Source organism: Somniosus microcephalus, chromosome 8 (assembly GCF_052327205.1).
Source record: "Somniosus microcephalus isolate GS21.2 chromosome 8, FLI_Smic_1.0, whole genome shotgun sequence".
NCBI lineage: Eukaryota > Metazoa > Chordata > Chondrichthyes > Squaliformes > Somniosidae > Somniosus > Somniosus microcephalus.
The window spans coordinates 266664365-266677575 of record NC_140994.1 but is presented as its reverse complement, the minus strand read 5'-3'; the positions used below and the strand labels follow the sequence as shown (position 1 = coordinate 266677575).

The 13211-nt window shown below is 48.9% G+C and overlaps 1 protein-coding gene across 1 annotated transcript in view; it reads left to right on the top strand.

Moving 5' to 3' along the window:
• The window catches only part of mgat4b (alpha-1,3-mannosyl-glycoprotein 4-beta-N-acetylglucosaminyltransferase B), a 373057-nt gene extending 360066 nt beyond the window's left edge, over positions 1–12991 (top strand). The window contains exons 13-15 of the mRNA XM_085996041.1: positions 3085–3172; positions 10848–10960; positions 12604–12991. Coding sequence (XP_085852167.1) covers positions 3085–3172; positions 10848–10960; positions 12604–12630 — 228 coding nt within the window. The 3' untranslated portion in view covers positions 12631–12991. The remainder of the gene's footprint in view (positions 1–3084; positions 3173–10847; positions 10961–12603) is intronic.
• The last annotated feature ends 220 nt before the right edge of the window (positions 12992–13211 follow it).

The window sequence follows — 13211 nt, the reverse complement described above, 5'->3', positions numbered from 1 at the left end:
TTTAGGAGCCGCACCTCCTCTGCGCTCACCGTCGCAGGACTGGAGGCCGCACTCACCCTCCAGGGAGAAGTCCGCCGAGCTTCCCCACCCCTCCCGCGTTGCTGCAGGCCGCTGGGCCCCGGAGCTTCACTCTCCTTCGACCCTTCCCCCTGGCTCCCCTCCAGGGAAGACGTGTCCCCATCATCGCCATGGGCTGCCTCGGCTGAGGGTGGCACTGATGGTCCGGCTTCCTCTTCCTCCTCCTCACCCTCCGATTCACTCACAGTGCCAGGTTGAGGGCCTGCCTCCTCACCTGGCGATTCAGCATCTGAAAGCAGGGAGGCACAAGAGTTGCTTTAGAGTGAGGACAGGGCGGCAGCGAGGGAGGCATGAGTGCTGCTATGCACTGCATTGGTCAGACAGTGGCAAAGGATGCTGTTCTGAGGCGCAAGTGGAAAGAGAGAGGTCAAAAAGGTGATGCCCTTACCATTGGGGCCCAGAACAGGGTCGGCATCTCCACTGGCGACGGGGCCAATCAGCCGGCCTGACATAATGCGCTCCACACGTTGGTCCAGGTCGGAGAGCTCTTTGAGGTCAGGATGGCCTCCCCCGGTCTCACGCTGCTGCCTTCGGTTGTGCGCCACCTTGCCCTGCAAGAGAAAGGACGGCCTCTAAGTACAGTGTGAAGCCCTGATCTTGTCTGCACTGCCTCCCATGGTGGACTAGCCCTGACAGTGTGAAGCCCTGATCTTGGCTGTACTGCCTCCCATGGTCGAATAGCTTGTACAGTGTGCAAAGTGCTGAATGTGCAAGTGATTTTCATGACAGTCCCATAGCTGCTGGATGAGGGCTGGGCATTAGGGCTTTCAGGTCCCTTTGCCCATAAACTGAGGTGCACATGCAGGGATGAGGAGGACACTGGAAAGGGTACTCACCCTGACAACCCGAGTGAGGTCGTTGAACTTTTTCCGGCATTGCACAGGAGTCCTGGCAACCACGCTGTTGGAGGTCACCCTGTTTGACACCTCCCTCCAGGCTTTCCTATAGGCGCTGGGCAGCGGCCTCCTGCCACCTTCAGGGAACAGAACATGGCACCTGCGCTCCACTGCGCCAACCAGCACCCTCAGGTCACCGTCGCTGAAGCGCTGCGCTCTCTCCCTGGCCTTCTCCATAGTCCTGGGCGTTGTACAGATCAAGCAGCAGTGGTCAGGCCTTGCTTCAGGGCTGCAGTGTGCAGGGCGTGGCAGGCAAACAAATCCACCCTTCCCCTTTAAGAGCTCACCGGCGCCAGAGTTGTCTGCCGTCAATCAGCAACTCGCCGCACCTGCGCTGCGCCCGCCCTCGGGGGTATCGCCCCGGGCCGCCGGCTTAGCGCCTAATGATAGTCGTGCATCGCCTGTTTTAGCGCAGCAGCAACCTCTTGGGGCGATGCCACTGAATATCGGCGAAGGTGGCGCGAAGTTGCGCCGGGCGCAAACTTTAGCTGCCGCCCGGCTGTAGCGCCCCAAACGTGGCTATACTGAATTTCTAGGCCACTGTATATAGAGAGTGAGTTCGGTCTTCATTATTTTATGGTTTGTATTCCTTTGAGCTTAGAAGGTTGAGAGGTGATCTAAACAAGGTGTTTAAAATGATAAAGGGATCCAATAGGTATAGATAGAGAGAAACTATTTCTAGCGAGACAGAGAACAAGGGGGCATAACCTTAAAAATTAGAGCCCGGCCATTCAGGGGTGATGTCAGGAGGCACTTCTTCACACAAAGGGTGGTGGAAATCTGGAACTCTCTCCCCCAAAAAGCTGATAAGGCTGGGGGTCAACTGAATAGTTTAAAGACTGAGATCAATAGATTTTTGTTGGCTAAAGGTATCGAGGGATATGGAGCAAAGGGTAAATGGATTTGAGGTACAGATCAGCCATGATCTAAATGAATGGCCTCCTCCTGTTCATGTACGTATTGAGGAGAATAGTGGGAGTGCATGAGTCACTGTTTATTTACCAGTTTTATTTAAATAATCTCTCCACCTTCAAGTGTGACTGTCCACAGGCAATTCGACCATGAAAGGTTGAATAATCCAAGTCTTAACCTTGGCCTTCGTTCATGAGTGCAGCCTCCAAAAAGGATCACTGGATAACTATCAGTAGCTTTTCCCTTCACCTCCTTTCCCTACCCATTCAGGGGTACCATTTGCTTTGAGTGGGTGCTTGGGGGTAAGGGTGCATTATTCCTTCCAGCAACAACACCGTGCATTTATACAGCACCTTTAATGTAGTAAAACGTCCCAAGGCGCTTCACAGGAGTGTTATCAAACAAAATTTGACACCAAGCCCCATAAGGAGCACGGTGGCATAGTGGTTAGCACTGTTGCCTCACAGCGCCAGGGACCTGGGTTCGAATCCGGCCTCAGGTGACTGTCTGTGTGGAGTTTGCACATTCTCCCCGTGTTTGCGTGGGTTTTCTCCGGGTGCTCCGGTTTCCTCCCACAGTCCAAAGATGTGCGGGTTAGGTTGATTGGCTATGATAAATTGACCCTTAGTGTTAGGGGGATTAAATACGTGGGGTTACAGGGATAGGGTGGAATATGTGTTGGTGTAGGGGTTACAGAGATCGGGTGGGACATGTGTCGGTGCAGGCTCGATGGGTCGAAATGGCCTCTATCTGCACTGTGGGGTTTCTGTGATTTCTGTGAAGGAGATACTAGGACAGATGACCAAAAGCTTGGTCAAAGGGAGGTTTTAAGGAGCGTCTTAAAGGAGCAGAGCGAGGCGCAGAGGTTTAGGGAGGGAATTCCAGAGCTCGGGGCCCCGGCAGCTGAAGGCACGGCCACCAATGGTGAAGCGATTAAAATCGTGGAGAAACAAGAGGTCAGAATTGGAGGAGCGCAGAGATCTCTGGGGGGATTGTGGGGCTGAAGGAGGTCACAGAGATAGGGAGGGATTTGAAAACAAGGATGAGAATTTTAAAATCGAGGCGTTACCGGACCGGGAGCCAATGTAGGTCAGCGTGTCGGTCAATGTAGGTTCTGCAGTATTACACTGGGAAGATTAATATCTTAGACAACGATATACCGATTACCTTTAATGGACTCTATTATTTTGGTTCACAGACGGTGCAGTCGGGGAAGGAAACCTTACTGGATGGTAAAGAGAAGTCTCCCAAGTACCAGAGAACGGAAGACGGGTATATCCGAATCGGTAAGACTGTTTCACACAGTGATGTACAATATTTAGTGCTTAAAAAAAAAGACTTGCATTTCTACAGCGCCTTTCACAATCACCAGACGTCCCAAAGTGCTTTACAGCCAATGAATTACTTTTGAAATGTAGTCACTGTTGTAATGTAGGAAACGCAGCAGGCAATTTGCGCACAGCAAGATCCCACAAACGGCAATGTGATAATGAGCAGATAATCTGTTTTTAGTGATGTTGGTTATGGGATAAATTGGCCAGGACACCGGGGAGAACTCCCTTGCTCTTCTTTGAAATAATGCTGACATGAATCAACTGAGCAGCCTGCGGGTGGCGCTGTCCAGGGAGAGTATAAATACTCGGGCACGGGCCCAGCTTGCACAGGACATTCTTAACAGGAACTAGTGACGGACACAACTAGACCTCCATGTTGTAAAACAGTTGATTAAAGCTTTGTTTAACGCTTAGACCAAGTGCCTAGTAGTTTTCTTACATCAAATGCCATGGAATCTTTTACGTCCACCTGAGAGAGCAGATGGGGCCTCGGTTTAAGAACATAACATAAGAAATAGGAGCAGGAGTAGGCCAATCGGCCCCTCGAGCCTGCTCCACCATTCAATAAGATCATGGCTGATCTGATCCTAACCTCAAATCTTCTATCACTCTCCATCCACCCGAACCCATGTGATCTCCCGGGAGAGGCGAAAAACCAGTTAAAAAACCCAATGGCCAATTTGGGAGAAAAAATCTGGGAAATTCCTCTCCGACCCTTCTAGGCGATCGAAACTCTTCCAGGAGATCACTCTGTCCCTATATTTTCTACAGTACTTACCTTCTGTAAAGGCGATCTCCACCCCAGCCAGGAACAGGAATAAAACCATCTTCTGAAATCTAACAGAGAATTAGAACACAAGAAGTAGGAGCAGAACCAGGCTACACGGCCCCTGGGCCCACTCCACTACCCACAGGGCCATGACCATTCCGAACCTAGACTCATGTCCAATTTCCTGCCCGCTCCCCGTAACCCTTAATTCCCTTTACTTCTAGGAAACTATCTATTTCTGTTTTAAATTTATTTAATGATGTAGCTTCCACAGCTTTCTGGGGCAGCAAATTCCATAAACCTACCACCCTCTGAGTGAAGAAGTTTCTCCTCATCTCAGTTTTGAAAGAGCAGCCCCTTATTCTAAGATTATGCCCCCAAGTTCTAGTTTCACCCATCATTGGGAACATCCTCACCGCATCCACCCGATCAAGCCCCTTCACAATCTTATATGTTTCAATAAGATCGCCTCTCATTCTTCTGAACTCCAATGAGTAGAGTCCCAATCTACTCAACCTCTCCTCATATGACCACCCCCTCATCCCCAGGATTAACCGAGTGAACCTTCTTTGTACTGACTCGAGAGGTTGTCTTTTCTTAAGTATGGACACCAAAACTGTATGCAGTATTCCAGGTGCGGTCTCACCAATACCTTGTACAACTGCAGCAATACCTCCCTGTTTTTATATTCTATCCCCCTGGCAATAAAAGCCAACATTCCATTGGCCTTCTTGATCACTTGCTGCACCTGCATACTAACTTTTTGCGTTTCGTGCACCAGGACCCCCAGATCCCTTTGTACTACAGTACTTTCCAGTTTCTTGCCATTAAGATAATAACTTGCTCTATGATTTTTCCTGCCAAAGTGCATAACCTCACACTTTCCAGTATTGTATTCCATCTGCCAAATCTCTGCCCACTTACTTAGCCTGTCTATGTCCCTTTGCAGGTTTTTTATGTCCTCCTCACTCACTACTTTCCCTCCCATCTTTGTATCATCTGCAAACTTTGATATGTTACACTCGGTCCCCTCCTCCAAATCGTTAATATAGATTGTAAAGAGTTGGGGACCCAGCACTGACCCCTGCGGAACACCACTAGTTACTGATTGCCAGTCTGAGAACGAACCATTTATACCAACTCTCTGCTTTCTGTTAGAGAGCCAATCCTCCACCCACGCCAGAATATTACCCCCATCCCGTGATTTTTTATCTTGAGCAATAATCTTTTGTGTGGCACCTTGTCAAATGCCTTTTGGAAGTCTAAATACACTATGTCCACTGGTTCCCCTTTATCCACCCTGTATGTTACTTCCTCAAAGAACTCGAGCAAATTTGTCAAACATGACTTCCCCTTCATGAAACCATGCTGAGTTTGTCCTATTAAATTATGTTTATCCAAATGTCCCGTTACTGTCTCCTTAATAATGGACTCTAACATTTTACCAACCACAGATGTTAGGCTAACAGGTCTATAGTTTCCAGCCTTCTGCCTACTACCCTTTTTAAATAAGGGTGTTACATTAGCACTTTTCCAATCTGCCGGGACCTTTGCTGAGTCCAGGGAGTTTTGGAAAATTATTACCAATGCATCCACAATCCCTAACGCCACTTCCCTCAAGACCCTAGGATGTAAGCCATCAGGTCATGGGGATTTATCCGCCTTGAGTCCCATTATTTTACCAAGTACCACTTCCTTAGTGATTTTAATCGTATTTAGCTCCTCCCCCCCTTTAGCCCCCTGTTTGTCCAGTGTTGGGATATTCTTAGTGTCCTTTACCGTAAAGACTGATACAAAATATTTGTTCAGCGTTTTTGCCATCTCCATGTTTCCCACCATTAATTTCCCGGTCTCATCCTCTAAGGGACCAACATTTACTTTAGCCACCCTTTTTCTTTTTATATAACTATAGAAACTTTTGCTATCGGTTTTTATATTTTTTGCTAATTTACTTTCATAATCTATCTTCCCTTTCTTAATCAATCTTTTAGTTATTTTTTGCTGTCTTTTAAAGACTTCCCAATCTTCTATCCTCCCACTAGATTTGGCTACCTTATATGCCCTTGTTTTTAGTCGGATACTATCCTTAATTACTTTACTTAGCCACGGATGGCTATCTTTTCTTTTACACCCTTTTTTCCTCAGTGGAATATATATTTTTTGGAAGTTGTAAAATAACTCCTTAAATGTACACCACTGATCATGTACCGTCTTACCCTTTAATCTATTTTCCCAGTCCACTCTAATCAATTCCGCTCTCATACCTTCATAGTCTCCTTTATTCAAGCTCAGCACGCTTGTTTGAGATCCAACCTTCTCACCCTCTAATTGAATATGGAATTCAACCATGTTATGGTCACTCATTCCAATGGGATCCTTTACTAGGACATTTTTAATTAATCCTGTCTCATTACACAGTACTAAATCTAAGGTTGTTTGCCCCCTGGTCGGTTCAGTTACATACTGCTCAAGAAACCCATCCCTAATACACTCAATGAACTCTTCCTCAAGGCAGCCCTGCCCAATTTGATTTGTCCAGTTAATATGATAGTTAAAATCCCCCATAATTATAGTTGTTCCCTTATTACAAGCCTCAACTATTTCCTGATTAATACTCCGTCCAACAGAGTTGCAACTGTTCGGAGGCCTATAGACTACGCCCACTAGTGTTTTTTTCCCCTTATTATTCCTTATCTCCACCCAAACTGTTTCACTATCCTGCTCCTTTGACCCAATATCATTTCTCTGTATTATAGTGATTCCTTCCTTTATTAACATAGCCACCCCACCTCCCCTCCCTTCCTGCCTGTCCTTCCTGATTGTTAAATAACCTGGTATGTTTAATTCCCAGTCATGGTCACCCTGCAGCCATGTTTCTGTAATGGCCACAAGATCATACCCATATGTAGTTATTTGTGCCGTTAACTCATTCATTTTGTTACGAATGCTACGTGCATTCAGATAAAGAACTTTCCAATATGTTTTGTGTCACTTAGTTCCTGTTTTTTCCCCTTTTAGTACTTTACCTTTTACTCCATACCTTCTGTCCCTTCCTGACCTGTTCTGTTTTTTAATTCCCCCACTGCTACCTAAGTCTATGACCTTCTCCGTTGTCATTTCTATTATTTGCTCTCTAGAAACCTCCCCCCCACTAATTAGTTTAAAGCCCTCTCTACAGCCCTAGTTATATGATTCGCCAGGACTCTAGTCCCAGCACTGGCCAAGTGGAGTCCGTCCCAACGGAACAGCTCCCTCCTGTCCCAGTACTAGTGCCAGTGTCCCAAGAAGCAAAACCCATTTCTCCCACACCAGTCTTTGAGCCACGCATTTAACTCTTTAATTTTATTTATCCTAGCCAAATTTGCTCGTGGCTCAGGTAATAATCCAGAGATTATTACCCTTGAGGTTCTGTTTTTTAATTTGACCCCTAGCTGCTCATACTCCTTTAACAGAACCGTCTTCCTTGTCCTATCTACGTCATTTGTACCAACATGGACCACAACAACTGGATCCTCCCCCTCCCACTCCAAGTTTCTTTCCAGCCCAGAAGAGATGTCCTTAACCCTGGCACCGGGCAGGCAACACAGCCTTCGGAACTCCCGCTCTTGACTGCAGAGAACCCTATCTATCCCCCTAATGATACTATCCCCTACCACTACAACATTTCTTTTTACTCCCTCCACTTGAATGGCCCCCTGTACCACGGTGCTGTGGTCAGGTTGCTCATCCTCCCTGCGGTCCCCGCTCCCGCCTTCACAGGGAGTAAGAACCTCGATCCTGCTTGACAAGAGCAAGGGCTGCGGCTCCTTCAACACTACCTCCTGGATCCCTGTACCTGCCTCACTCGTAGTCATACTGTCCTGTCCCTGACCACGGACTACATCTGCATTTATTAATTTCATAGGTGTGACCACCTCCTGAAACATAGGCCCCGATTTTCTGGCCGCTGTCGGGCGGCTTTTCATGCGGCCAGGGGCCGAAAATCGGTGAAAAAGCAGGTCGCGACCACCCACCCCCCCCCCCCCCCCAACCGCCTGATTCCCCGCCCCGTCCGACTTTCGGACTGCCGTTTCCGCGCGCCCCGCTTCAGTCACGGCCGCCGCTGGCGGGACTGGTCGTCGGAGCACTAACAAGCAATTATCTGCTTGTTGAAGTGGATTTTCCCGTGCCGTTGCGACTTTGGGGCTTTCCCCACCTGAAACCCGCCTGCGGGGAACCCCGCTGCTGAGAGCTGGCGTGAAAACAGCTGGCTTGCTTGCTTGCAGCAGCAGGTCGCTGAGGGCTGACGATATTTAAAGAGGCAGCATTTGCAGGCTGCAGGACCTTGTTGATCAAGGCTTGGGGGAACTTTTTGAAGCCTTAGGAGCAGCTGCAGAAAGTTGGAGCTTCACACACTTCTCCAGTGTGAGCTCCTGGGAAGCCCCTCTCACCACCCTAACTCAGCGCCCCCTCAACGGAGGCATCTGCCAAAAGCATGGGAGGCCTTTGGGACGTTCCCTTCCTGGCATTAGAGGATCTCCAACAGCAGAGGCGGCAGCAGCAGAACCAGGAACAGCAGGATGAGCACCAGGCTGCTGCTCACTCACCTGAAGCTGCACAGGCCAGAAGGGGCCAGCGCTTGGAAGTGGCTTGAGAGCACCTTGCTGCGCTTTAGGGGGCCAGTGGGACCCGTTTCTGCACTGGCAATCCTACTCAGAAGGACTTCCATGAAGATCTGGTTTCTCTGTTCAACAGATGGCCAACGCTCCTCAAGAGATGTCATTCTCTTATGAGCACTCACCATGTTTTCCGTACCCTGGCGAGTTATCTCCTGCATGGAGGTTGCCAACCTTTCCATGGTGATGCGTTCATGCGCCATTGACTCCACAAACGCTCTGCTCATGGTCGCTATGGACTCCTCCATTTGCTCAGCACTCGCAGCGACCCTGGAGACAAAACCTGCCAGAGACTCCTGCATCTGTGCATGGAGATCCATCACCTCTTCTCTTGTGGATGGACCCAGAGGCAGAGGGTCGTCATGCAGCACAGCTGAGCTGAGCTGGCAGAGTCCTGCGCCCTCCGACGAGGTCTCTCCACTGCTGTCCCTGTTTTCAGAATCTGCTGAGGCTCACTTGTGAGCTGTGAAACACCAGGTGACAACACTACTCTATGTCCTGAAGGTCCCCCCGAGGTGTGAGTGTCTGCGCTGGTGCTGGGTGCGCTTACTTCTGCTGATGCTGCGCCCTCAGAGGTTGGAGCTTCCTCTGAGGAGTCTGGCTGCACAGCCTCTTCCTCCTCCACAGTGAGGACGGGGGCTCTGGATGGTACTGTGGGGGAGTAAAGGAAGGAGTTAGAGATGTAATGCCAAGGTTCTTCTGGTGACTCCCAGCGAGTTGGCATCTGCTGACACCTGCATCCATGCAGCATTGGTCTCAGTGGGAGACCTCTTCCTCCCTGACCTAGGGAAGAAGACCTCCCTGTGGGCCCTAACCCCATCCAATAATGCCTGCAGTGAAGCCTCGTCGAATTTGAAGGCAGCTCGGCCTCTGCCGCTGGCAGCAGCTGGTGCAGGCTCCTCTGCCATTGTGCAAGAGTGGTTGAGAAGCCTGCAGAGGTGGAGAAGCTTGCTGGACGCTTTGAAAGCACCATGAATGATGACATCATAGTGTGGGGATTTCTGACTTGAATTGGACAATTAGCAAGGCTTCCCACATGCTGGGAATTAATTGGCCACTTGAGGGAAAATTGCATGGAGCTGGCTGACACATTTTTATGTGTCAGAAACCCCACATTCGGGGAAATCCGACCATTCCCCACACAAGCCGAAAATCGGGGCCATGGAGTCCAGGAACTTCTCCCCCTCCCTGATGTGTCGCAGTGTCTGAAGCTCGGTCTCAAGCTCTTTAACATGGAGGTTGAGTTCCTCTAGCAGCAAACACTTATCGCAAATGTAATCACCGTGAGCCTCAATGGGGTCCACCAGCTCCCACATTTCGCAACAGTGACACATCACCTGTTCACCCATATCTATGTAATTAATTAAATTTCTTATTATTAGTTATGAAGACCCTCTGCCCCGAGATAGATGATAATATTACACCACTATTTAATAGGACTTACCAACTTAAAGGTATAAAAGAGAAGGAAGAAAACCAACCAACCAGCTGATCACCAACCTCCTCCTTGAATACTGCCTGTGGGGCCTGTTTGGTTGACTCGTCTCGCTGCTCCGCTTCCGCAGTGCTGTCTAAGCCTGGGAGTGGGGAACGAAACAGAGCAAAAAACACACCCTCACCTCCCACTTGCCCGAACTCTCCCACTTACCAAACTCTAGCAGCACTCAATGCCACAGCACTCTGTGCAACAGCACTAGTCCCGCCCCTTTCATACCTGGATTCTACTTCTGGTTTAAACTCCCCAGCAGTTTAATATACACTTAAAAAATTAAACTCACTTCAAATAATTAACTTTTTAACACACTAAAATTCACAAAATACACTTAAATGACTTTTCTCCCACTTACCAAACTCTAGCAGCACTCAATGCCACAGCACTCATCCGAAAGACGGCACCTCCGACAGTGCAGCGCTCCCTCAGCACTGCAGTGGGAGTGACAGCCCAGAATTTTGTGCTCAAGCCCCTGAAGTGGGACCTGATCCCACTGAGCCCCAGCTGACACTCTGTGTCACTGCTGAGGTTTCTACTCCTGTTGCACAGCCTCGAGATGCTGTACATAACTTTGCATCGAACAGACCCACGCTTGATGGGCAGCCTCGAGCGTAGCCAGTTGCAGGGCTCAGCACAGCTTGGGCTAAGAGAATAGGGTGAATAATTGCCCACGGGTGATGCCTCGTGGCTTAACGGGTCTTTGTGTTTCAGGTTCCTTCATGAATGGCATCGCCGAGGGAGAGGTAGACCCATTGTTCGGGCCACTGGAGGGTATTCGTCTGACCACCCTGTCGGACTCGCCGGTCTGGGTGATACTTAGTGAGGTAACTCTCTTTGACCATCTTACACTCCTGGCCGGCCTCCCACGTTCTACCCTACATAAACTTGAGGTCATCCAAAACTCTGCTGCCCGTGTCCTAACTCACACCAAGCCCCATTCGCCCATCACCCCCTGTGCTCGCTGGCCTGCACTGGCTCCCGGCTAAGCAACGCCTTAATTTTAAAATTTTCATCCTTGTTTACAAATCCCTCCATGGCCTCGCGCCCCCTCCCTACCTCTGTAACCTCCTCCAGCCCCACAACCCCCCGAAATATCTCTGCTCCTCCAATTCTGGCCTCTTGAGCATCCCGGATTTCCATTGCTCCACCATTGGCGGCCGTGCCTTCAGCTGCCTCGGCACTAAGCTCTGGAATTCCCTCCCTAAACCTCTCCGCCTCTCTCCCCTCCTTTTAAGACGCTCCTTAAAACCTACCTCTTTGGCTAAGCTTTGGTCACCTGTTCCTAATATCTCCTTATGTGGCTCGGTGTCGAATTTTGTTTGATAATGTTCCTGTGAAGCACCTTAGGACGTTTTACTACATTAAAGGCGCTTTATAAATACAAGTTGTTGTTGTTACACTGGTGATTTACGGTCACAGCTTAAAAGTATCTTGAAAGAAAGAACTTGCATTTCTATAGCGCCTTTCACGGCCTCAGGACGTCCCAAAGCGCTTTACAGCCAATGAAGTACTTTTGAAGTGTAGCCACTGTTGTAATGTAGGAAAGACAGCAGCCAATTTGCACACAGCAAGCTCCCACAAACAGCAATGTGATAAATGACCAGATCATCTGTTTTAGTGATGTTGGTTGAGGGATAAATATTGGCCCCAGGACGCCGGGGAGAACTCCCCTGCTCTTCTTCCAATAGAGAGCAGACGGGGCCTCGGTTTAATGTCTCCTACGAAAGATGGCACCTCCGACAGTGCAGCGCTCCCCTGGGAGTGTCCGCTTCGATTTCTGTGCTCAAGTCTCTGTAGCAGGGACTTGAACCCACGACCTTCTGACTCAGAGGCGAGAGTGCTGCCCACTGAGCCAGAGAATATCCTATAACTTTGACCAGAACTTCTCGCTGTAATCCAGATGTGGACTGACTAATACCCGGAACGGCAACAATACAATCTCTCTAGATTTGTGTGCTGTCTCTCTCTACTGGTGTAATCCTCTACTGTATTTGGATTCTTCTGTTTGATCTTTCTTCTGGAAGAGAGAAGGCTGAGGGGTGGCCTGAGAGATCCTAAATTATGAAAGGGTTTGATCGGGTAGACGTAGAGATGTTTCCACTTGTGGGGGAGACCAGAACTAGGGGCCATCAATATAAGACAGTCACTGATAAACCCAAATAGGGGATTCAGGAGAAACTTCTTTACCCAGAGAGTGGCGAGAATGTGGAACTCGCTGCCACAGGGAGTGGTTGAGGTGAATAGCATCGATACATTTAAGGGGAAAGCTAGATAAACACATGAGGGAGAAAGGAATAGAAGATTATGCTGATGGGGTGAGATGAAGAGGGGTGGGAGGAGGCTCGTGTGGAGCGTAGACAAATTGGGCCAAGTGACCTGTTTCTGTGCTGTACATTCTATGCTTAAAAAAACATTGTGCCTTTATCACTAAACAATTTGTGACAATATTTGATTTTTCTTCCCCCAGATATTTATAAAGAAAGCCGAGACTTAACACTAGAGAAGATTTAGTTTTGATGATGATAAAGCTGCTGCTCCCCTCTGGACTGGGGCGGTTTGTCTTTTGGAAGCTCTTTCTCCTCTGTTCTTGGACCATCGATTTCATCGCAGAGAAACACCGCTACCTGCTGGTCAATCCAGGAAGAGCAGGAGAGGGGAAAACCTTGTGAGGCAAAAAAAAAATCCCCAAAACTGCCTAAACTGAGACACCTACGAGCAGTTCGGGTCGCCGTGACACCATTTTATACTCAACAAAAATTGTGTGAAAGAAAATCCATTTTTTTTAATGGGATCTTCCATTCTGACGCGCACACTGGTCCAATTTATTAAAAATTGTGTACCATTTTTAACCTTTATTTTGCTGATTGTTTTCACTGCGAGGTGCTGACAGTAACGGACCCTTTTGCTTTGGAGATAGATAGGGAGCGTCTCTAATCGAAGGGGAGGGCTAGGGAGCGTCTCTAATCGAAGGGGAGGGCTAGGGAGCGTCTCTAATCGAAGGGGAGGGCTAGGGAGCGTCTCTAATCGAAGGGGAGGGCTAGGGAGCGTCTCTAATCGAAGGGGAGGGCGAGGGAG